The sequence below is a fragment of the Rhinoraja longicauda genome, chromosome 12, assembly GCF_053455715.1.
Source record: "Rhinoraja longicauda isolate Sanriku21f chromosome 12, sRhiLon1.1, whole genome shotgun sequence".
NCBI classification, from domain to species: Eukaryota; Metazoa; Chordata; class Chondrichthyes; order Rajiformes; family Arhynchobatidae; genus Rhinoraja; species Rhinoraja longicauda.
Window position 1 is genome coordinate 20,489,432 of NC_135964.1, and position 26,761 is coordinate 20,516,192.

A 26,761-nucleotide genomic window follows, 5' to 3' on the forward strand; every position below is an offset into this window, starting at 1 on the left:
CGTGGACTTGTTGGGCTTGAAGGGCAGTTTTCATGCTGCATCTTTAAACATTGAGAAAAAAGACGTGTGCTGGAGTTGCTCAGCGGGTCAGGCAGCATCCCTGGAGAGGTGACGTATCGGGTTGGGACACTTCTTCAGCCAAGTGTTTACAAAACTTTACATTGCCAGGAAGATATAAAATGTTGCTATTGAGGGCGTGCAGCATATGTTTACTAGGTTGTTATTGAGGGCGTGCAGCGTAGGTTTACTAGGTTAATTCCCGGAATGGCGGGACTGTCATATGTTGAAAGACTGGAGCGACTAGGCTTGTATACACTGGAATTTAGATGGATGAGAGGAGATCTTATCGAAATGTATAAGATTATTAAGGGGTTGGACACGTTAGAGGCAGGAAACATGTTCCCAATGTTGGGGGAGTCCAGAACAAGGGGCCACAGTTTAAAAATAAGGGGTAGGCCATTTAGAACGGAGATGAGGAAAAACTTTTTCAGTCAGAGAATTGTGAATCTGTGGAATTCTCTGCCTCAGAAGGCAGTGGAGGCCAATTCTCTGAATACATTCAAGAGAGAGCTAGATAGAGCTCTTAAGGATAGCGGAGTCAGGGGGTATGGGGAGAAGGCAGGAACGGGGTACTGATTGAGAATGATCAGCCATGATCACATTGAATGGCGGTGCTGGCTCGAAGGGCCAAATGGCCTCCTCCTGCACCTATTGTCTATTGTTCAAGCATCCAAACTAATGTTAAACTACCCTTGTTCTGTTTGTTACTTTGGTGAGAAGGGAATTTATCCTGACTATAGACGAAAGAGATACAGTGTGGAAATAAGCCCTTCATCCCACCGAGTCCACACCAACCAGTGATCACCCTGTACACTGGCACTATCCTACACACTAGGGACAATTTACAATTTTACCAATTAACCTACAAACCTGTACTTTGGAGTGTGAGAGGAAATTGGAGTACCTGGAGAAAACCCATGCGGTGATAGGTAGAATGTACAAACTCCATACAGATAGCACTCGTAGTCAGGATCGAACCAGGTGACTGGTGCTATGAGGCAGCAACACTACCACTACACCACTGTGCTGCCCTTAAAGTTGAGCACACATCTAGCCATGTATCATTAAGATGTCTGTAAAAACGGAAAAACAATGAGGGTTGAAATTAACCTGTGCCAGTAGTTCAAAACAGACTGTCAGTGAATCAGCAGACACCGTTATCTTCTCATTGAATCTAAAGGAGCAAAGAAAGACTTAGTCAAACGTGCTGCCACTGTTATCAACCTGCTTTGTGCTACTGACCTTGAACAATCTTGACCACTTGTGTTTTAACGTGATTAGATTATTGACCACAAGATAATGAAATGAGATCTATAGACAAATGCCTGCGGACAGTGTTTAATGATAGACACAAAATGCTGGAGTAACTCAGTGGGACAGGCAGCAGCTCTGGATAAAAGGAATGGGTGACATTTCGGGTCGAGACCCTTCAGTCTGAAGAAGAATGGCCCCTGCCACCCGAAGTGTTCAGACTGAAAAAGGGTCTCAACCTGAAATGTCATTCATTCCTTCTACCCTGAGATGCTGTCTGTCCTGCTTAGTTACTCCAGCATTTTGTGTTTATCTTCGGTGTAAACCAGCATCTGCAGTTCCTTCCTACACAGACAGTGGTTGGTGTCTTGGCCACATTTGACTGAGAATCTTCGAAGACGATTCTGAATTCAAGATCATATTTAGTTTAGAGATGCTGCATGGAACCATGAGCCTTCGACCCACCAAGTCCACGTCGATCATCAATCACCCGTTCACAGTAGTTCTAAGTTATCCCACTTTCTCATCATACCCTACACACGAGGGGCAATTTGCAGAGGCCTATTAACTTACAAACGCACACGTCTTTTGGATGTGGGAGGAAACAGGAGAACCCGAGGGAAACCCATGCGGTCACAGGGAGAACGTCCAAACTCAATACAGACAGAACATGAGGTCAGGATAGAACCTGGGTCTCTGGCGCTGTGAGGCAGCAGCTCGACCAGCTGTGCCACTGTACTGCCCCTCTGCTGTATTTGATGATTCTGTATGGCTGCTTTCCCGAGAGGCTCTCATCATTTCCATGTTTTATGTGTCGGAAGGAACTACAAATGCTGGTTTAAATCGAAGGTAGGCACAAAAATTGTTGGAGTAACTCAGCGGGACAGGCAGCATCTCTGGGGAGAAGGAATGGATGACATTTTGACTCGAGACCCTTGTTCAGACTGAAGAAGGGTCTCGACCCAAAACGTCACCCATTCCTACCTGTGTCTACCTTCTATTTCTATGTTCTATCTCATCTGGGCCACTTAAAATGATTGAGATCAAATAATCGCGCCCAACATGTTTATTTAGATTTTTAGATTTAGAGATACAGTGCGGAAACAGGCCCTTCGGCCCACCGAGTCCGCGCCGCCCAGCGACACTAACACTATCCTACACACACTAGGGACAATTTTTACATTTTACCCAGTCAATTAACCTACATACCTGTACGTCTTTGGAGTGTGGGAGGAAACCGAAGATCTCCGAGAAAACCCACGCAGGTCACGTGGAGAACGTACAAACTCCGTACAGACGGCGCCCATAGTCAGGATCGAACCTGAGTCTCAGGCGCTGCATTCGCTGTAAGGCAGCAACTCTACCGCTGCGCCACCGGGCCGTATCAGTATCAGTAAGGAGGTGGTATATTGCATCTCCCGAGCATGTGACAGGGTAATCTGCAAATATCATTTTCCACCTGAAACTTCAGAGATAAATAGGTTCTTGATTAGTGCGGGTGTCAGAGGTTATGGGGAGCAGGCAGGAGAATGGGGTTAGGAGGGAGAGACAGATCAGCCGTGATTGATTGGCAGAGTAGACTTGATGGGCCAAATGGCCCAATTCTACTCCTATCACTAATGACCTTATGACTGCCCGTTGAAGTGTTTTTCGTGTTTCCGCATATCCTCCAGCAGTCTCTCAGTTCTTGGGCTGGGACTGTCATAGGAAATGCCCACCATTCCTGTAACCTGAAGCAACTTCCAAGTGCTATCCATACCATTTTTGCCTGAAGTGTGCCTGACCAGAATATCATAAATTTAAAGATTTTCTATCTTACTCAGAAATGCTAGCTTGTTCTGAACATTTGGTGAGATCAACTAAATGTTGAATGTATTTATTTCTTCAAATAACCACTGATTATTGTTCATGGGTTCTAGGAGCAGAATTAGGTCATTTGGACCATCAAGTCTTCTTCATCATTCAATCATGGCTGATCTGTCCTCTCTCAACTCCATTTTATTGCCTTCTCCCGTAACCCCTGATACCCTGTCTCTACATATTCTCATCAATAAGCTTTTTCTGTAGTTCCCATGTGATGATCTTTTCTTGAGGTCACTAATTTCTTACTCCCAGACATAGTGATGAAGCAGTAAAAAGATTTATAGATCATTCTGATATTTCACCAGTTCTTCCTTTAATTTTATGTTTATACACATGCCATCAGATAATGAACTATATGAAGTGGTGGCACGGTGGTGCAGTGGTAGAGTTGCTCCTTGCTCGTCAGAGACCCGGGTTTGATCCCGACAATGAGTGCTGTCTGTACGGAGTTTGGACATTCTCCTCATGATCACATGGGTTTTCTCCGGGTGCTCCGGTTTCCTCCCACGTTCCAAAGCCATGCAGGTTTGTAGGAGATGTAATGCTACGATGATGGAAAAATATATTCTTCACTCTGGTATTTTTTTCTCTTTGCTCTACCTGCTGTATGTGGCTAAGGCTGGATTGTATTCATGTATGGTATTATCTGTTTTAATGAAATAGCACTCAAATTAAAGCCTTTGATTATATCTCAGTCGATGTGACATTAATAAACCAATGCCAATTTTGAAAAAAAATACAATTGTACCGAAGCGGAAATTGAAAGATAAATTATGGCTGCAAAGCATTTTTCAGATAAATCCATTGAGAGAGAAAAATGTAAATCTCAAGTATATTATTAGAAAAAATACCGAGCAATCAAGGAAAGTGAAGTGCAGATTATAACATCTGGTGTTTACTTAAAAATATGTATCATCTGAAGCTTAAGATCATTGTTTATCTAACTCGGGATGATGGTGATTATGTGTGTTCAGAAAAATCATTACATATTTCACATTATCTATGGTAGCCAACTATAAAAATATAATTTTGCAAATATAGTTAGTGAGCAGAAGGAAATTGTTCCCTTGATATAAAAATGCTTCTTGGAATTAAATTTTGTGGAAGTTCTTGCTATAAATACCACTATGCAATGGTACATGATATGGAAATGTTATATCAACAACGGAATATTTTCCATTCCTTACGTTCATAAGTTATAGGAGCAGAATTAGGCTATTCGGCCCATCAAGTCTATTCCACCATTTAATCATGGATGATCTATCTATTCCTCTTAACCCCGTTTTCCTGCCTCCCCATAACCTCTGACACCCATACTTGTCAAGAATCTATCAATCTCAGCTTTAAATATATCCATTGTCTTGGGTTCCCCAGCCTTCTGTGGCAATGAATTCCACAGATTCACCACCCTCTGACTGAATCAATTCATCCTTTTCCTCCTTTCTGAAGGTGCATCCAGGACACATGTGTGTCGATCTCATGCAATCTGGAACCACTTCAAACAGAGCTTCACAAATTCACTAAGATGAAAGGATGCACAAGACCAGCGTCCTAAGGTTACACAGGCGAGACTTGACTAAATACAAAAATAATTAACATCATTCAGGTCAAGTCATGGGAATATACTATGCTGACAAATGTGTCCCTTGCGTTTACTCGTGGTTTAAAAGTTACCATCAGATATAATCCAATTAATGGCTGCAACCCATTGTACTGAGTTGTTATAAATTCACACTGGGATTTGAAACTCTGCGATGTACATCTGGTATATTGAATGTTTGATGCCCTTAAGTTCAAAGGCCCATGCAAATCGCAGGGCTGCTGGTAACTGTAGAGCAGCAGGGATTTAACTATCAATCGAGAACGGAAACTTTGATAGCTTTACCCAGAGAGAGACTAAGGGGAGAACCTTCAGATGTTTCTGTCTCTGAATCAAGTCCTGTTACACGGACCTGGGGTACGAAATATGCACCGCAATGTCAGATCACCTTTCAGTGACATTACAATGGAGAATTTAATTTAAAGCTCTGAACTCGCCACTTTTCCTTTGAAGTCGAGCTGCCAATCTTTAATAATAAGATTCCCAAGAGCAGCACCTTTCCTCATTCTGTTACGGATAGACAGATAAACCATAAGCTTCATCATTGCTCAGCTTTTACCCTCTCCATCATCACAAACACTTTAGTCTGAAGCAAAGTGTTTCTCATTAAATTTTCGAGAGGACTGGATCTTATTCCCCCAGTAGAAGATAATCAAGGTGCTGCAAGGGATATCATGTCATTTTCTCTGTGCGCTTGGAAGGATGGTGTTTAAAGTCAAAGGCTGCTGGCTTTTGTGCAGCAGTGGTCAGAGTATTGTGATTATTCTGCTTCAGATTTGGAGCATGTTTCTGGTTACGTGTTTAGTTTGTTTTCAGTTTAGTTTAGAGATATAGCATAGAAATAAGCCCATCAACCAACTGAGTACACACCGACCATCAATGGCCCATTTAAACTAGTTTGGTGTTCATTAGCTCATAAGTTATAGGAGCAAAATGAGGCCATTCAACCTATCAAGTTTACTCCGCCATTCAATCATCGCTTTCCCCCTCAACCCCATTCTCCTGCCTTCTCCCCATAACCCCTGACACCCTATGTTATCTCACTTACTCATCCATTTGCTACACACTAAGGACAATTTGCAGAGGCTAGTTAACCTACAAACCCACATGCCTTTGGGATGCAGCAGGAAACCGGAGCAGCCGAAGGAAACCCATACGGTTACAAGGAGAATGTACAAACTGCACACAGGCAGCACCCGAGGTCAAGATCGATCCCGGGTCTCTGGCATTATGAGGCTGCAACTCTACCTGCTGTGCAGCCAATACCATCTTATAGGCCGCACCTCGGGGAATGGCACACACACTTTTGTAAACTTACATTTTAGATCTGAGTTTCTAAATGCCATTTTATCTTTTCAAACCCTATATTTTTCATGTATCTCCTTAAAGATACAATTCTTGCTCTCACAGTGCTATAACGCAACACTAATTTAACAATATGGAACTTGTCGTTTTCTAAATCCGCATCTATTTTTTCAGGCCCCACAGGGCCATTCTTAGTATAAGAAAATAACTGCAGATGCTGGTACAAATCGATTTATTCACAAAATGCTGGAGTAACTCAGCAGGTCAGGCAGCATCTCGGGAGAGAAGGAATGGGTGACGTTTCGGGTCGAGACCCTTTACGAAGGGTCTCGACCCGAAACGTCACCCATTCCTTCTCTCCCGAGATGCTGCCTGACCTGCTGAGTTACTCCAGCATTTTGTGAATAGGGCCATTCTTAGTCACGTGTGGGACTAAAAATATGAAAAATTGTGGAATACATCTCTTCTAATTCTGAAAGCATTGCAGGTATATTGTTTTGTACTGTATATATGACTTGTATACGTCAAAGATTATCAAGTGAAATTTCTATCTGTTATGCTGACAATGTTTATTTAGGGTCAGGGGTCAAATATGACTGGTCACGTTTGTGACTTCACACCGAAGCATTTTTTTCATAACTCAATTTTATCATACAAACTGTGAATTTTTTAAAAAGCTAGAATGTTCATATCTTTAGCAGACATGCATTATAGTTCTGTAAGTAGGAAAATAGCAATGAATAAGATTAATCTCTGGAATTTTTTAACGTGTTACTTTATGTGATGACGTCTGGTCACATGTGTGATATTTTGGTTCACTTTCCAAATAATGGCCCCACTATGAAATAGTTATTTCTCTTGTCTGATAACTTAATTAGCCCTGCACCCTCATGAGAGCTCTGCAGACCAGTGTTTCTGATCTGACTAACTGTGCCACTGAAACATTCATCTTCAGCTACCTGGGTCCTCGCCTAATGTCCTCAACTGCCCCATCTCACGTTAAGATATTCATTAACGCCTACCCTTTGCCCAGCTCTCCTGTCATTTGTGGCATGGTTCAGTATAATATTATGTTTGTAAACATTTCTGCAAGGCACCTTGAGGAGTTTTATTGAAGACTGCACCAAGTGGACCATTTGGGCCCAAACCTCTCCTGCATTGCTGCAGCACCCTCTCCTCTCCCCCTCCTTCCCTTCCCCCTCCCCCTTCCCCCTCCCTCCGTCACCCCTCCTCCTCCTCACCCTCCCCCCTCCCCCTCCCTCCCCTTCCCCCTCCCCCCCTCCCCCTTCCTCCTCTCCTCTCCCTCACCTCTTCACCTCCCCCCCTCCATCTCCCTCAGCCCCCTTTATCCTCCCACCCCCCCGCTCCCTCCACCCCCTCCCTCCTTTAAAATATGAATAACTTTAAAAATATAACATCGATTTCAATGAGACTTCTTCCATTAGCATCAAAGGGATGACGTTGAGTAAGGTGGGCCTAAAATTGTCGCGCTATCATGTACCGTTTTTGCTGTAGTTCAGGAACAAACAAACAAACAAGAGTTTTAGTATATAGACGTGGCTTAAACAGAAGTCATTGTCCTTTTATTTGCTCTTTGCATTCTTTGCATCCAGCTAGGAGATTGTTCTGAAAGAGGAAATAAACGGCACATGAGATAAATGTCCTCTTCTCAATGCGGTCCATGGTCTATTCTCACTCCTACCATTCAGCAATAGAAGCCTGAAATCCCACACCACCAAGTTCAAGGGAATAGTTACGTTCCTAAACCATCGTGTTCTTGTACCGACCTGCAAAACCCAATCCTACTTCAATAATAGAACGCAACAAACCATGTCTTGCACGATCATGGATTTGTTTTCTAATTATACTTTGCACATATGTCTTGTATTTTTTGTAGTCTGATTTTGACTGTGTTACATAATTTATATGTAATTTTGTATAATTTATGTTTTGAGTGTCGTCTGAGTTTATGCGCCTTTGCTGCTGCAAACAATTGTAGCTGTACCTCACTGAACATGTGCAGAATGACAATAGACTTGACTTGACCTGATAAAATGATTCAAACATAATCTTCGATTGCAGACAATCTTTGACCAATTATTTTCACCATCAAAGTGAAAATGACAGGAAAAAGCAATGTGTTGAAGCACTCGGTTGGTCAGGCAGCATCTCTGGAGAAAGGAATCCAGCTAATGTTTCTGGTGAATGATCTTCCATCAGAACTGGGAAATGCTAGAAATGAAAGATGGTTGCAGTTGCAGAGAAAGGGCTGGGAGAGGGAGGGGTAGCGAGAGTGAAGCAGAAGGTCTATGATCAGGGAGAAGGCCGGAGAGAGTGGTAATGGTATGGGCGGACAGAGGGCAGCTAAAGGCAAATGGCGAACGGACAGTTTGCCTGAGGAAGCGAGAGAAGGAGGCAGCAAATGAGGTTACCAGAGGAAGGAAGAGAGGAGGAGAAGTGTACGTGGAAATTGTAATGTCAGGGTTGCAGTATTTGAGTGTTTTGAACCCTGCCACTGAGACCAGAGAATGAGGTGATTTTGCCTCAGTGTTTTGCAATGCCTGCTGGCAGTGGTCTGCAGCTCCGAAGGCTGTGGAGGCCAAGACAATGGATAGTATTGAGGCTGAGATAGATCATTGATTCGTACGGGTGTCGGGGGCTATGGGGAGAAGGCAGGAGAATTGGGTTGAGAGGGAGAGATAGATCAGCCATGATTGCATGGTGTAGTGATGGGCCAAATGGCCTAATTCTGCTCCTATCACTTATGAACTTATGAATCATACCAAATATCAGTTTTGTGACAGCTTTGAGATCTTGATCTTCAAATGCTCTCTTCCTCAATTATTCAAAATCTGCACCTTTAATAAAGATGTTGGGGGCATTTATCATCAACACCTGCCTTTGTTGAAAGGTGGGCCCCAATAGATGGGACGAGGTCCACGTTTTCCAGCATGTCACTGAAAATCTTTACTGCTGAATGCCAGCATTGATTTGCAGGGGCAGGTTGATAGAGGACTACCAACGGTGCCTCCATCAAACCCATTTTGATGAAACATAAATCAATGTCCTGTGTCCTCACCCAGACGATCATTCCCAATACTCAGGCCCTCATACCTCCCTGTCTGCTCCTTTGGGCAGACCACACCATCCTTGCGCCAGAGACCAGACATCTAAAAGAGATGCACAAGAGAGTTATAGTTTACAGTATGGAAAAGGATCCTTCAGCCCACCTATCCATGCCAACCCAGATGCCCCATCTGAGCAAGCCCCGTTACCAATGTTTGGCCCATATCTCCCTAAACATTTCCTATCCAAGTAATTGTCCCAATGTCGTTTGAATGTTGTTATAGTACCTGCCTCATTTACCTCCATTTTCCATGGGACCACCACGCTTTATGTGTAAAGGTTTCCCCTCAGGTTCCTATTAACTCTTTCCCCTCTCACCTGAAACTTATGTCCTCTGCTTCTTGATTCACCTACTCTGGGTATAAGACTAAAATGCACCATCTCTCGGTCTCTCATGGGGAGTGATAACTAGGGCGATAATGAAAACGAAATTCATGGATTGTTTATAGTTCCCTTGAATGCATTGTCCCCACCATCTCTTGGGAACATTTATCCCTTGACCGGTTTGCGTGTAGGAAAGAGCATTTGTAAGTAGCGAGAATCTTGAAGCCATGTATCAAGACCCCCCATCCTTGCCTAAGCATTGAATGGAGGGTTCCCCCCCTCACAATTGCCCACCAATGTAGGGTACCTCCTGCCCCATTTGTGGAAAAGCATGTGTTTCCCATATTGACCTCATCAACCAACTCAGAATCCATGGAATCGATGTGGAAAAATGCTGGGGAACTGCCTGAGCAAAAGCAGCTGAGCTTGAACAGAGTAACAGGCAAAAGATAAAAGTTAGTGTGTGGACACAAGAAATTGCAGATGCTAAAATCTTAAGCAAAACATAAAGTGCTGGAGGAATACATTGAGCCAGGCAGCATCTGGGGAGGGAATGGATAGGCAATGTTTCAGGTTGGGACCCTTCCTCAAACTGAGTGAACATGGGATGGGGAGTTGTAGTGACAGCAAAAACAGAACTTCAGAGTTGCCCTGGCCTTATGATACGATATGACACAACTTTATTTTTATTATTTTAGTGACATTTTAGTTTCGGGATACAGCATGGAAACGGGCCTTTCCAGCCACCGTTCACGCCGACCTTCGATCGCCCATCCCACTATTTCTGTTCTTCCACTTTATCATCCACTCCCTACACATTACGGACAATTTTACAAAGGGCAATTAATGTACAAACCCGCACATCTTTGGGATGTGGCAGGAACCAGAGAGAACATGCAAAATCCACACAGGCAGCACCTGGTGGCAGGATCACAACAGAGTCTCTGGTGCTGTGAGGCAGCAGCTCTACCAACTGCATCAATGTGCCGCTGTGCTGTGCATTTATTTAAAACACGTTCATCATTATATTGCCAAGAGAGTAGAAGTGATTTTCACTAATGAAGTAAGACATTGAATGGTGGTGGTGGCTCGAAGGGCCGAATGGCCTACTCCTGCACCTATTGTCTATTGTCTATTGTCTAAGACATAACCACCTACCCTCAACACCCACGCCATGCAATACTCAATATCCAGATGTAATTGATGTTTGAAATACGAATATCCTCCTTCGTAATCTCTAAGTCAGTTCAACGGATTATGCTTTCCTTTTCAACATACAGGACAAGTTCAGGGATATACAGTGCATTCAGAAAGTATTCAGATCCCTTCACTTTTTCCACATTTTGCTAAGTTACAGCCTTATTTTAAAATAGATTAAATTCATTTTTTTATCATCAATCTACACTCAATACCCCATAATAAAAAAAGTGAAAACAGGTGTTTAGAAATGTTTGCAAAGTAATTAAAAAGAAATAGCTAAAATATCACATTTACATAAGTATTCAGACCCTTTGCTATGACACTCAAAATTGAGCTTATGTTCATCCTGTTTCCATTGATTATCCGTGAGATGTTTCTACAACTTGATTGGAGTCCACCAGTGGTAAATTAAATTGATTGTACATGATTTGGAAAGGCATACACCTGTCTACATAAGGTCCCACAGTTGACAGTGCATGTCAGAGCAAAAACCAAGCCATGAAGGTGAAGGAATTGTCCGTAGACCTTCGAGACAGGATTGTGTCGAGACACAGATCTGGGGAAGGGTATTAAACAATTTCTGCAGCATTGCAGGTCCTGAAGAGTGTCATTCTTAAATGGAAGAACCTTGGAATCACCAAGACTCTTCATAGAGCTGGCCACCCGGCCAAACTGAGCAATCGGGAGAGAAGGGCCTTGGTCAGGAAGGTGACCAAGAACCCGATGGTCACTCTGACAGAGCTCCAGAGTTCCTCTGTGAAGATGGGAGAATGTTCCAGAAGTAAAACTATATCTGCAGTACTCCACCAATCAGGCCTTTATGGTAGAGTGGCCAGACAGAAGCCACTCCTCAGTAAAAGGCACATGACAGCCCGCTTGGAGTTTGCCAAAAGGCACCTAAAGGACACTCAATCCGTGAGAAACAAGATTCTCTGGTCTGATGAAACCAAGATTGAACTGTTTGGCCTGAATGTCAAGCATCACGTCTCATCACCTGGCCAATACCATACCTACGGTGAAGCATGGTGGTGGCAACATCATGCTGTGGGGATGCTTTTCAGCGGCAGGAACTGGGAGACTAGTCAGGAATGAGGGAAAGATGAACGGAGCAAAGTACAGAGAGATCCTTGATGAAAACCTGCTCCAGAGCATTCTGGACCTCAGACTGGGGCGGAGGTTCACCTTCCAACAGGACAATGACCCTAAGCACACAGCCAAGACAACGCAGGAGGGCTTCGTGACAAGTCTGTGAATATCCTTGAGTGGCCCAGCCAGAGCCCGGACTTGAACCTGATCGAACATCTCTGGAGGGACCAGAAAATAGTTGTGCATCGACGCTCCCCATCCAACCTGACAGAGCTTGAGAGGATCTGCAGAGGATTGGGAGAAATTACCCAAATTACAGGTGTGCCAAGCTTGTAGCATCATACCCAAGAAGACTTGAGGCTGTAATCGCTGCCAAAGGTGCCTCAACAAAGTACTGAGTAAAGGGTCTGAATACTTATGTAAATGTGATATTCAGTTATTTAATTTAATTACTTTGCAAACATTTCTAAATACATGTTTTCACTTTTTTATTGTGGGGTATTGTGTGTAGATTGATGATAAAAAAAAGAATTTAATCCATTTTAAAATAAGGCTGTAACGTAGCAAAATGTGGAAAAAGTGAAGGGGTCTGAATACTTTCTGAATGCACTGTAAATGACAATACCCTTCATTGTTCATGAGTACTAGATAACATTTCAACCGCATAGAATTTGTCTCATGATACGAATCGAAAGCTATTATTTTTAATACACACCGACAAGGGATAATGGTTAATCTTAAATTATATTTGAAATGCATTATGGCATTTAACTGCTTGCTGGTATGAATGTAAAAGATACAACATTTTCCCAAATCTACTTGAAATGTTTAGTTTAGAGATACAGCGCGGGAACATGCCCTTTGGCCCACTGTGTCCGCACCGACCAGCGATTACCCCACACGCTAATACTATCCTACACAGTAGGGACTATTTACAATTATACCAAGCCAATTAACCTACAAACCTGTATGTCATTTGGAGCTTAGGAGGAAACTGATGCACACGGGAGAACGTTCAAACTCGATACAGACAGCACCCGTAGTCAAGATTGAACTTGGGTCCCTGGCACTGTAAGGCAGCAAATCTACTGCTGTGCCAATGCTAATGGAGCTCGAAGATTTGGGAAAATGGTGTATTTTTTACAGTCACACTTGCAAGCAGTCAAATGCCACAATGCATTTCAAATATAATTTGTGCTGTTTAAGAAAATCTTAAATTTTGGCTTTGTGGTTTTCCCATGCCAGCCTGAAAACATTCTTGCGGCAACTGTTTATATATACACGGTCCTCATCGCGGCAGCGTCTAATTAAATGGAAACATCAATGCTTTTTAATAGCGCTGGAAGAGTGGGAGAAACTGTGCGATTGTAGTTAACACTGACAGACAATGAGCTGCTCTGTGCAGTGCATCACTGATGTCATGTTCGGCACTTAGCCAGTTCGATTGTACAGCAACATTCCTGAAATCTTGGTTCACACTTGATGGGATGCCGTTTCATCAAATTCAATGCAGCCCTTTGTAGAATCTAAATGCCAGATAATGTTTCCCAACATTGCATTAACATTTTTTGCAATCTTATGCTTTTCATTTGCCCGAAATGACAAAACTGAACAGTGTTAAAATGCACAACTGGCCCAAGTTGCACATTGAGATTTTTGTCATTGCCCTTCGCATTTGAATGTGAAACAATTTTTGGAAAAGGACAAGTCAGTGTTGAAGTGAGTGGACAAAAGCTGTGGGGCCGTCGTAAATATTGCCATTGTGTGTTTTAATGCTTCACACGTGTCAGTGTTCCTTGGGCGGCCACTCTGATTCCGAACTGATCTTTTCTGCTGAAACCTTGGGGTTTAACAGATCAATGAGATGTACTTTTATTGAGGTTTCGAGGGGAGTTGGGGGGAGGGGAAAGCTGCCACTTGAAAATCCCCGCTCAAAACAAATGCCTTCATTCTGAATTGCTTCCGGGACAGGAATCTGAGGAAATCTGTCACTGATTACATTGATGGAGTATACACAATGAACAACCAAAGTGGGTAGATTTTAATTGCGATTGCTGGCTAGAGGTATCACATACCCACAGTTGGACGGATTGCATTGAGGTAATGCATACCATTCATACCAGGCTGAAGAAGGGTCTCGACCCGAAACGTCACCCATTCCTTCTCTCCAGAGATGCTGCCTGGCCGGCTAAGTTACTCCAGCTTTTTGTGTCTATCATTGTCCATTCATACAATACACTCCTCCATGCTGATTCTAAGCTTTCCAAAGCTGCATTTACTCATCTGATAATGTGTAAATTATCATGCGTTGATAGGGTTTAGATAATTTAATGGCTTCATTTCAGAGTTTCATATGCTCGAAACTGGGTCAGGGATGCCCATCGTGTGACCAATTCATTATTCGCAACTTTTTATCTCGGGCACCCTATAAATGCGCTTTCTCCACTTTAATGCATTGAGCTACTTTCTTATTCCAAATTGCGTAAAGTTTTGCAACAGCAAACAAGATATTTAATAAATGTCAAAATTAATAACGTCATCTGCCAGTGAGAGTTACAAGGGAAGTAGAGAATGAGACGGGTCACTTGGCTCCAGGTCCCATCACAATAAGATCCACAATGAAAATTACAGCTGAAGTGAAGATGACTGCCCTTGACATTAAGGCAGCATATGATCAAGTGAGACATCAAAGACAGAATGAGTCAATATCTATCATAAATAAATTGTTCACTGGCATAAAGAAATGTGGTTATGGTCGATAAAGGTCATAAGTTATAGGAGCAGAATTTGACCATTTGGCCCATCAAGTCTACCCCGCCATTCAGTCATGGCTGCTCTATCTTTCCCAATCAACAGCATTCTCATGTCTTCTCTCCATAACCCCTGACACCCTTACTTATCAAGAATCTGTCTATCTCTGCCTTAAAAATATCTATTGACTTGGCCTCCACAGCCTTCTGTGGCAGTGAATTCCACAGATTCACCACCCTCTGACGAAAGAAATTCCTCCTCATCTCCTTTCTAAAGGTTCGCCCTTTTATTCTGAGGCTATGGCCTCTGGGTCCGAGACTCTCCCGCTAGTGGAAACATCATTCACCCTATCAAGGCCTTTCACTACTCAGTAAGTTTCAATGGGGTCCCTCCTCATCCTACTGAACTCCAGCGAGTGCAGGCTCAGTGCCTTCCGACATTCATCACATGTTAACCCACTCATCCCTGGGATCATTCTCGTAAATCTCCTCTGAACCCTCTCCAGTGCCAGCACATCCTTGCTCAGATATGGGCCCCCGAACTGATCACACTGCAGTTATAGAGCACAGAGGAAAAGACGGATCACTGCATCCCTGTGAACTATAATTTTTACGCCAACCCTTATGCATTAAGCATCTGATACTTGTTCACGTCCTGTAATCTTCTATTGTGTGCTTATATTATGTCTCTGCCATTGCCAGAATTCTTAGTGGATTTTTTTAAAGTACAGAAGTTATCTAACATGTTTGGCAAACTGATTCTCCTTTAGCCCTGATTCGGGAGAGAGCATCATTAGGGCTCTTGCTTCTGTTAAGCTTTGACTGTCAAGTTGAGTTTGGCTTATTGCTTGTATGTTCCTTGATTAAGTCTGCTCTTAGGCCACGGAACGATCAAATATTCAATTAATGATCTCATCCGACTCCTCCACCCTTAATCAAGTGTGGACACTAATATGTCTAGATGTCATGTTCGACTTGTTCAGCACATACTTTAACTTGCGGAGTTACAATGACTTGAGTCTCAGCCTGCAATCAGCTCTTTTGACTGCAGCTTGGATATACTGTAAAGGACTGTTGAAAATGTTTCAAAATTACCCGTCTGAAGTGGACAAGGGAGCAGAGTGATTAGATCTTTCCCCCACACAGTTGTTAATGTGAACACACTCCTACACTTGTTCTGGATTCACCTCGTGTTTAAATAAAAAACACTGAACACATGTTTGGCCTGAAAATGATTTGATGTTCTGTAGAAATCTGCAGACACATGATAAAATGCTGCCACCACCACAATGGCCCTGATTATCAAAACTGCCTCTGGTGCCTCTTTTTAGTTGTGTTTTGAGTGTGTAAATGCTCAACTATGTGCCGTCCATGCCTTGGAATGTCTCTGGGCTCTGAAACCATTTGAGCTCGTGGCCCAATGTACTGTTCGGAAACTTCCTGAGGCCATCCTGCATGTCTGGCAGTCTCCCTACTAATGTTGAATGGTGGTCGAGCTGTGAATGGCTGAAGAAAGGGCCTGTGTGTTGGGGGTTATGGGGAGAAGGCAGGAGAATGGGGTTGAGAGGGGAAAATAGATTAGCCATGATTGAATGGCGGAGTAGACATGATGGGCCAAATGGCCTAATTCTGCTCCAAAAATTTATGAACCTATGGATGCAGTTCCCATCTGGCCCCTCCCTACATACGAGCCACAACACTCACTTGGATGGGATTGATGAAACTGTGCAAAATGGCAAGAGAATCATTCAACTATCTTTAAGTCATGAAAGGCCTTCCTACCCTGATAATTCCCACTCAGAATCATACTTTTTGGTGACATTATCTCCTGTGCTTCCGAATGCTGGTGACAGTAGTGGTGAATGCTGTTAATTTCGCCATTGAATTAACCACAAAATTCAGGCAAGTGTTTTTATATTCTAACGGCATTAGTTAGAATAAGTGCCGCACGGCAGCTCAATGGTAGAGTTGCTGCCCTACAGTGCCAGAGACCCATGAGGTTCGATCCTGACTATGACTGTTTGTAAGTACGAAGTTTGTACGTTCACCCCATGACCTACATGAGTTTTCTCCGGGAGCTATGGTTTCCTCCCATGTTCCAAAGACGTTAATTGGCTTGGTGAAATGTAAATTGTCCCTTGTGTGTGTAGAATAGTGTTACTGTGCAGGGATCGCTGGTTGCCGTGGAGTCGGTGGGCGGAAGGGTCTGTTTCCGTGCTGTATCTCTAAACTACACTAAACTAAACTGAATACGCCATTTTAGTTGAGCTTGGTTTTCACTGAGCTGTAGCTTTATTAAAAACTCTTTCTGTTATAAGTACTCTTCCCTGCTTTGTCTCTCCTGTGGGGCTTTCAAGTCTTGTTTCTGCATGGATATTTAGCAACATTGAATGCACCGTGTCCAAGGAGGATGATATATATTTCCACTTTTGACAGAATATTGACTACTTGAAGGTGATCTGGGTTAGCAAAAGGTCAACTTTCTTCTGCTTTAGTCTATTGGAAGATAATGTTCATTGTGTTCTGGGTTCAAGTAAAATCAGTAAATCAGTACTTGTGACCCATCAATAGCAATTTGTTTTATTCCTTGTGTTTACACTGCTGAAAAATTGATTTGAAACCCAGCCAAAGACCATTCTTGGATGCTATTCAAATTTTGCCATTTACTTAGAATGCCAATGCACTTCATAAGCAAAGATCAACTTAAAAAAAAATCCGTGCCCTGAATTTTTCATCAGTTAGTTATTGTTGAAGTATTTGCATTTTGCTTCCATGTGATTATTGCAAGTGGGTATTTGCGCACCCAAACCCACCTTTGAGCAAAAAACAAACCGATGGATAAACTCAATGGGTCAGGTTGCCTCTGTGGAGGGAAATGGACAGATGGCATTTCAGGTCGGGACATTTCTTTAGACTGTTGAGTGAGGCACTCAATGCTAACTGACTTGCACTTCCCTAATGTCTTGCAAACTAAAACTTTAAAGGCATCAAACATGAAAGCAACTGTAGGTCCACCACCGATTTTCATAAGGAATTAGGCCATTCTGCCCATCAAGTCTGCTCTGCCATTCAATCATAGCTGATCTATCTCTCCCTCCTAACCCCATTCTCCTGCCTTCTCCCCTTAACCTCTGACACCTGTACTAATCAAGAATCTATCTCTGCTTTAAAAATATCCACTGACGGCCTCCACAGCCTTCTGTGGCAAAGAATTCCACAGATTCACCACCCTATGACTAAAGAATTTTCTCCTCCTTCCTAAAATAACGTCCTTTAATTCTGAAAATTCCTAATTTTCCGCCAACTGGTGGTCTGGCATTTCCTCTAATCTGGAAAATATTGTGAGAGTGCACTTGAACACCCCCCCCCCAAAAAAATCTCCCCCCCCCCAAAAATCTCCCCCCTCCCCCCCGCCCCCCAAAGTGTGGTGCCGAGGCTGGGTGAGGCGGTTGATCAGCCGGTCAAATTATGCCCCCAGCGGCCGGCTGGGGCTTTGGAACTCCGGCCGGGCTGGAGCCGGCAGGTCGGATACCATAGCCGACTTCTGAGGCAGCAGGAGAGGAGAGAGGGTCATCAATTAACACTTGTCACTGTCTCCCTATCTCCAAACTCACCTGAAGCACAGGATTGGGAACATGGCACACTGTGTTCCTGCTGCCTACATGACCAATGCATTGCCTCTGGGATCGGTAATGGCACTCGCGACTTGCTTTGAGAAGTCATCATAAGAACCATTTCCCAAAGTTGTGCTTCCATCCTCATTAACCGTGTGCAGCGAGCACAGTGTTACAATTGCATTTCCGAGGGTGATCCAATTTCTGCATCGTATCCTGCCAACCTGAGTTTAGTAGATTGCTATGCAAACATTAGTGCCACGAGGAAATGCATTCAAACAAACAACTGTATCTAAAATTCATAATGATGTTAAAGTTAACTTTGGGCCAGAACTTGCAGCCTGCCACTCTGTTATGCTAGAAACATAAAAACATAAAAAATAGGTGCAGGAGTAGGCCATTCGACCCTTCGAGCCAGCACCACCATTCAATATGATCATGGCTGATCATCCAAAATCAGCTTTCTCCCCATATCCCTTGATTTCATTAGCCCTAATAGCTACATCTAACTCTCTCTGAATACTGTATATCGGGCTTGAATGGGTAGTGTGCACTCACCTTTGATTTAATTGTATCGTTTTGTTGGCAAGTTCCATGCCAGTTTTTAATTTTGCTTCACCGTATACGTAAAGCCTTCTTTACCACCCTATCTACTTGCGATGCTGCTTTCAGGGAAATTTGTACCAATACTACGAGATTCCTCTACTCTACAACATGCCCAAGGCACTACCATTCACTGTGAAGATCCTGCCCTGGTTTGAGTCTTTTATCCAGACAAGGGGAATCAGGAACCAGAGGACATAGGTTTATGCTTTCCATTGTACCTTGGTACATGTAACAATAAACCAAACTACTACTACTAAGGTGAGAGCGGAAAGATTTAATAGAAATCAGAGGGTGAGTTTTTCACACAGAGGGTGGTGAGTACATGGAACCACCTGCCAGAGGAGGCAAGATGAAGCAGATGCTATGGCAATATTTAAAATAAATTTGGACGGGTACATGAATAGGAAAGGTTTAGGGGGATATGGCTCCAACAAGGCAAATGGGACTACCGTAAATGGGGCTACTTGTCTTGGTCGGCATGGGCAAGTTGGGCCGAAAGGCCTGTTTCTGTGCTGTATGACTATGTAACTCTAGGTGAGATTAGTTTATCTTGGCATGTAATCACAGGCATTGTGGGCCAAAGGCCTGTTCCTGTGCTGAACCCGATTTTGTAGAGACTTAACCAATTAAAAAAGTTGTAAATTAACCTATCTTTACACTTACATAGAAACATAGAAACATAGAAAATAGGAGCAGGAGTAGGCCATTTGGCCTTTGAGCCAGCACCGCCATTCAAAATGATCATGGCTGATCATCCAAAATCAGTACCCCTTTCTGGCTTTCCCCCCATATCCCTTGATTCCTTTAGCCCTAAGAGCTAAATCTAACTCTCTTTCAAAAACATTCAGTGAATTGGCTTCCACTGCCTTCTGTGGCAGAGAATTCCACAGATTCACAACTCTTCGGATGAAAAAGCTTTTCCTCATCTCAGTCCAAAATGGCCTACCCCTTATTCTTAAACTGTGACCCCTGGCTCTGGACTCCACACTATATCACTCTATGACTCTCTAATGAAATAGTGTTCCCCTGCAGGCAGCTTTGCATGCAGAATTCCTATGAGATTGCAGCAAGTGGCTCTTTTTGTTAGAGCACAGTCTGTATAAGGCTGCAGATACCAAGCGTGAAACAAGGAATCTAGGAGTTTGGGGTGGTGTTTGGAAATGTTGTCTTTATGTGTCAGCAATTTCCTGTACATTTCTGTACACATTTTATTTGCGTAGATTATTTTGCGATGCCATGACGTCGTATTTGCATTCCAGCAGCACAGAGCTTTCATAATGGGAATTTTTCATAATGTGCAGCCATTGTGTAAAGTGCAGTTAAATAACTGGTTTGACTTTATATTTGTTGTTAAAGTAGTTATGACATTTCATTATGTATGCTTGATGTGGCGCAGCGGTAGAGTTGCGGCCTTACAGTGAATGCACCGCCGGAGACCCGGCTTCGAACCCGACTATGGGCGCTGTCTGTACGGAATTTGTACGTTCTCCGCGTCACCTGCGTGGGTTTTCTCCGAGATCTTCGGTTTCCTCCCACACTCCAAAGACGTACAGGTATATAGGTTAATTGGCTTGGTAATTGTAAAAATTGTCCCTAGTGGGTGTAGGATAGTGTTAATGTGCGGGGATCACTGGTCGGCGCGGACCCATGGGCCGAAAGGGCCTGTTTCCGCACTGTATCTTGAAACTAAACTAAATGAAATATCTAGGTAGTGCCTTTGCGCCTTTATTCATGATTATTAATTTTTTGACATTAGTCTCAGATACAAAAAAAATGCATTGAAACTATAAATAGCACAACCAAAAAAACTGGTAATATGTTTCTGTAAAAATATTGTTTCAAAAATAATAAGGGAAATGCAAATAATCTGGTGTTCTTTTACTACACGCCTTTGAAGTGTAGAATTCCCTTTGGTTGAAAAAGGAAACAATTCTTTCAATATTTTCAGTTTTTTGTTTAATAGAGTCATAGATTCATGCAGCAAGAAGCAGGCCCATTGGCCCAAATTACCCACAACAACCAACATGTCTCATCTACACTCATCCCATCTTCCTGTGTTTGCCCCATATCCCTCTAAACCTATCCTATCCATGTACCTGTCTAAATGCTTCTTAAACGTTGCGATAGTCCCTACGTCAATTACCTCCTCCGGCAGCTCATTCCATCTACCTACTACCCTTTGTGTAAAAAAGTTACCCCTCACATTCCTATAAAATTTCTCCCCCCCCGCCCCACCTCATATTAAACCTACATTCTCTAGATCCCCTATTCTGGGAAAGAGACTCTGCGTTTACCCTATCTGTTCCTCTCATGATTTTGTGCACATGATGTTGCTCGATGGAGAAGTGAATATTTATTTTATTGGGATAATGGGGGAATATTCCAAAGTGTAAAGAGTGGGGGGATCGAGAAGTGCACATCCATGTAAATGTGAAGTCAAAGATAAAAACAAAGTCCTGGAGTAACTTAGCGGGTCAGGCAACATCTCTGGAGAAAAAGGATGGGTGACGGTTTGGGTCGGAACTCTGTAAAGGTTGCTGGGTGGAAAGTTCAGATGACTAGATGTCATGCAGGAGTTTTCCTATAGTGGCTGAGGCACAAAGTTCTGGAGTAATTCAATTGGTCAGGCAGCATCTCTGGACAAAAGGAATAGGTGAAGTTTCAGGTCGAGACCCTTCTTCAGCCTGAGAGTCACGGGAGAGGGGAACTAGAGGTATGAAGAGTACAGAACAAATCATGGCATGCCCAACAATGGTAGGCCATTGTTGGCTAGGGAAGGTGTGAATTCTGGAGTGATACAATGTGGTGAGAATTCAATATTTATAGCACTGGTTTGTAAGCCAACCAAGTGAAAAATGAGGTGCTGTTCGGCACATCTCCAGCAACATTCACCAACTTCTACAGATGGGGCCATAGAAAGCATTCTATCAGGATGCATCTCAGCATGGTTCGCAGACAGCTGCATCCAAGACCACAAGAAATTGCACAGAGTTGTGGACGTAGGCCAGACCATCACACAAACCAACCTCCCTTCCATTGACTCCATCTACACTTCACGCTGCCTCAGCAAGGCCACCAGCATAATCAAGGATCAGTCTCACCTCAGTCACTCCCTCTTCTCTCCTCCCATTAGGCAAAAGGTACAGAAGTTTATAGACAATAGGTGCAGGAGTAGGCCATTCGGCCCTTCGAGTCAGCACCGCCATTCAATGTGATCATGGCTGATCATTCTCAATCAGTACCCCGTTCCTGCTTTCTCCCCATACCCCCTGACTCCGCCATCCTTAAGAGCTCTATCTAGCTCTCTCTTGAATGTATTCAGAGAATTGGCCTCCACTGCCCTCTGAGGCAGAGAATTCCACAGATTCACAACTCTCTGACTGAAAAAGTTTTTCCTCATCCCTGTTCTAAATGGCCTACCCCTTATTCTTAAGCTGTGGCCCCTGGTTCTGGACTCCCCCAACATTGGGAACATGTTTCCTTCCTCTAACGTGTCCAACCCCTTAATAATCTTATACGTTTCGATAAGATCCCCTCTCATCCTTCTAAATTCCAGTGTATACAAGCCTAGTCGCTCCAGTCTTTCAACATATGACAGTCCCGCCATTCCGGGAATTAACCTAGTAAACCTACGCTGCACGCCCTCAATAGCAGTTTGAAAACACACACCTCCAGATTCAGGGACAGCTTCTTCCTAGCTGTGATCAAGCAACTGAACCATCCCCTCAACAACTAGAGAGCGATCCTGACCTCCCATCTATCTCATTGGAGACCTTTAAACTGTTTTTAATCGGACTTTACTGGACTTTACCTTGCACTAAACGTTATACCCTTTATCCAGTAATTGTTCATTGTGGACAGCTTGATTGTCATCATTACTGGGTAGCCCACAACAAAAAAGCTTTTCACTGTCCCTCGGTACATGTGACAATAATAAACTAAAGGTATTTATTTCACAAAATGCTGGAGTAACTCAGCAGGTCAGGCAGCATCTCAGGAGAGATGGAATGGGTGATGTTTCGGGTCGAGACCCTTCTTCAGACTGAACTAAATTAGAGTGTAAAATTAGAGATTATTGGTCAAATACATTATAGTAATAGGTACTTCGAGTTCCCAACAAAATTATGGTGTACCTTTGCAGATTTTCTTTCAATCAGCAAACCTTTTTTTGGAACACTGTATTCTGTGGTGATTGTGCTACAGTGACAGTTTCTGCAAAAACGATATTTATACTATACATCAGGAATTATAACAACATTGGCATGGATGACAGGCACCCATTAACACTGTGTATAAAAATGAGGTTTAAATAGTTAATACATAATGTGCATTAACAAAATTAGCAAATAATGGCTTTGTTAAATGTCACCCAATGATAGTATTAGATTTCCTCTCAATCTTCAGTTCTATACCAAAGTTAAGGGGCAATTAACAATACATTAATATAATCTAACAAGATCCACCACAAAATGATTGGCCGATATCTTCCTGTTTGTTTGATAATAACATTTAGAAAGTGATCTTTTAATCAGGATAAAATGCCTCGTGGGTTCTCTTCCTCTCTTGTCTCCAATGTTAAATTATAAACAAAGTCGTCATAGCCCTCAACAGGATATGAAGCTGATTTGATTGGGTTTTACACCACAATAAAGTAGAAAGATTTGTTGTTCATATTTCAAACTTGTTTAAAAGTTTATTTTTCTAATACCTGTCAGTGCAAATAGGGATGCATGTGCCAGTTAATATGTTTTACAGGTCAGTTCTCAGTCATGTGTGTCAGTCTGAGTTTGTCCTGCTCAGTAGGGTTTCCCATCTTTAATCAGCATGAGACTTTTAATAACATTTATGATGTGCGGATTTCATAAACGGCTAACCTTCATGCTGTTTTATGCATAAAATATGATTGAGTGCTGTTTGAATAGATTTATTGAAGGAGCACGCATGCTTGTGTTTCGGTCGAGAATATTTTGTCAAAATAAGCACATTGGGGGCTATGTCTCTCAGTTTTGTATTGTTGCAATTGCATTACGTTGCCAATGCCAGATAGCTTTAAAATGTTAATACACAGCTAACTTGGATGATGAGTTGTATCCCTTCTGTATTGTTGAGGGTTTTTAATATGTTATTTTCCAACGCAGTCAGTGCTCCAGGATGAGCACTTACTGCTGAGCTCAAAAGGAGCTCCCTGCAACTTCCCAACGATCCTTGAGCTGAGAACCTCCAGTTTCCCAAAGCCTGCTGGTAGTGGGCACCAATTCAAAGGGAGTCTCTGGCATCAAGCTGGCTGAGAACCCAATCAAAACAAATAATTCTCATTAACAGCATGCCAGGAAACAGAATGCACCATTTTAATTTGCTCTGTAAATGTATTTAATCTAACCCGGGCACTGGCAGCTAAAGTAAAGCCGGTGGAACAATATGAATTCTTCAAAACAAAATCTCCTTTAATTATTTTCTGAAGTTATTCATGTTTTATAGATCAGATCTGTGGTCATCCTTTCTTGATATTTTTGCATTCTCTGTTATTTCATGAAATCTTGATATCATCAGTTGAACCTAGTTTGATTTTAAAACCATTGAAAAATAATTTGAAACTTCTCACATAAACTCAGCTGGAGAAAATACAATTTGTAACTTCTTAAACTCAGCTGGATAAAAATACCATTTGGTACTTTTTAATGTAGATCCATGTTTATTCAGGTCATTGCTGCAGTGAAGTCAGAGTGCCTCATTTAAGACAGTCACACCTTGTGCGAAATATTTCTTGAGTAGTGTTGTATCATTACTATATTCAATGACCCAAAGAATTTACAGGAATTATAGTAGCCAGGCATATTGTGATTTTGTTTTCTGAGGATGTTTTATCTCCTTTCACATGAGATTTAGGAAATGATTTGATGCAGAACAAGTAGTTGGTGATAGGGCATTGTTTCCTCTAGCTGCTGTTTCCAAATTTAGTGGTTATATTGACATTATGTCAAATAAGCCCATGAAAGTGATGCAAATCCCATTGTATTAATTGTCGCATTCAAAAAGGCAGGAGAGGCGATCGTTTTGACGAACATTCAGTGTTGCAGCTTCTGATATCTAGCTGCTTAAATTCCTTTCCCATTCCCATTACCACACCAACCTGCTGTTCTTCCTGCACTTCCAGAGTGAGGCCACAGGTAAAGTGGAAGAACAAGCCCAAGCTCGGCGATCATTTCGCTGAACGACTCCGCTCAGTCCGCCTAAACCTACCCGATCTCCCGGATGCTAATCACTTTAGCTCCCCCTCCCATTCCCACATTGACCTTTCTGTCATGGGCCTGCTCCATTGTCAGCATGAGGCCCAGCACAAATTGGAAGAACAGCACATCATATTTCGCTTGGGAGCTTACATCCCAGCGGTATGAATCTTGACTTCTCTAATTTCAAGTGACCCTTGCTTTTCCTCTCTCTCCATCCCTCTCCCCTTCCCAGTTCTACTGTCCTCATTTACATTTTAAAGGTATCACTGTCCTCATTTACATTTTAAAGGTATCACAAAATGCTGGAGTAACTCAGCAGGTCAGGCGGCATCTCAGGAGAGAAGGAGTGGGTGACATTTCGGGTTGAGACCCTTCTTCAGACTGATGTCAGGAGAGGGGGCGGGACAAAAATAGGATGTAGTTGGAGACAGGAAGACAGTGGCAGAACTGGGAAGGGGGAGGGGAAAGAGAGGGACAGAGGAACTATCTATCTTATCTTTGTCCCGCCCCCTCCCCTGTACTTCAGTGTCCCTAGTGGGAAGAGGTAGTGTTAAATTTGCGGGGATCGCTAGTCAGTGCGGACCCGGTGGGCCGAAAGGGCCTGTTTCCACGCTGTATCTCTAAACTAAAAAAAGTTGTGAATTCCAAAATGTGATCACCTTTTGTGCCAAACAACTGCAATGTTATAGGATAACAATGCCGGAAATTCTGGTTAACTGTGTGTGTTGTTCATACCACTAACGACCATCAAATTTTGTTTTAGGCTGAATTTCAAGCCGGAAAATGAAAGTTCCCATTCCGTTAATGGTTTTCTTATATACATCCACCATTCAAAGCCTGAAGATTGTGTCGAAACGTGGCTCAGGTAAGCGAGAAGCTTTCAGTTCCACTTTTTAACATATTGCATGTACTTTTCAAATCTAATTTCCACATCAGCTATTGGTGCATTCGTCTGCAACAGAAAACTGATTATTAAAAACTGCAAATAGTCTGCTGCAGCAGTTTTGGTCATATGTACATTGCACAATAGAAGTCTTTATGCAACTATCGAAAATTGTGATAGAAAAGACGAAGGTAGAATTAGCTATGAATCAAATTCAGTCACTTATTTGAAATTGTAGTTTTAGGTATGGGTTGGCTGTTTCTGTTTATGTAGTTGTGATATTAGTTGGAGAGTTGTGAGATTTGGTGAAGGTAGAAACCAGTTGTGTACTAATCAATGAATTGTTCACAGAACAGATGCAATATTGCTCTTCACCACACATTGATTAGCTTTGGAATCGTTTCAAGGAAAGGTATCTCTTGATGACTTGGTATGGTTTTGTATGCAACGAAGACAAACCTTTTGCAAGTCTCATTGTGCCATTCAGAAGCAGTCCAAAAATTAAACAGTGCAATTGTGTGACGGCTGATCTCAACGGGTTTCAGAGTTCAATGGGTAGCAGAGTTCTTGTGTTGATGGCTGCTAGTTCCTTGTTATGATACTGTCATGAGGACCAGCAATGTTTGTTACTTTGGAACAAATTATTAGTGTGCAAGAAATTATGGAAGTTTTATTCATGGAAGCCAGAATATGCACTATGTTATTGATGTGAAATGTGAAGTTGACTATAAGGCTCCCCAACAAAAGGAAGTGCATTTGTTGGGCACTCCTTCACAAACAATCAACACTAATTTCAGAATGGAGGAAATGTTTTGCATTTTTGATTCGAAATTGGTGAACATATTTTGGTAATGGGATTTTCC

At 42.6% G+C, this 26,761-nt stretch overlaps 1 protein-coding gene across 2 annotated transcripts in view; it reads left to right on the forward strand.

Moving 5' to 3' along the window:
* The window catches only part of il1rapl1b (interleukin 1 receptor accessory protein-like 1b), a 1,065,873-nt gene that overhangs the window by 71,103 nt on the left and 968,009 nt on the right, over window positions 1-26,761 (forward strand). For both annotated transcript variants that reach the window (XM_078409149.1, XM_078409150.1), the window contains exon 2: window positions 25,779-25,880. In XM_078409149.1, the coding sequence (XP_078265275.1) occupies window positions 25,799-25,880 (82 nt within the window). In that variant the 5' untranslated portion in view covers window positions 25,779-25,798. The remainder of the gene's footprint in view (window positions 1-25,778; window positions 25,881-26,761) is intronic.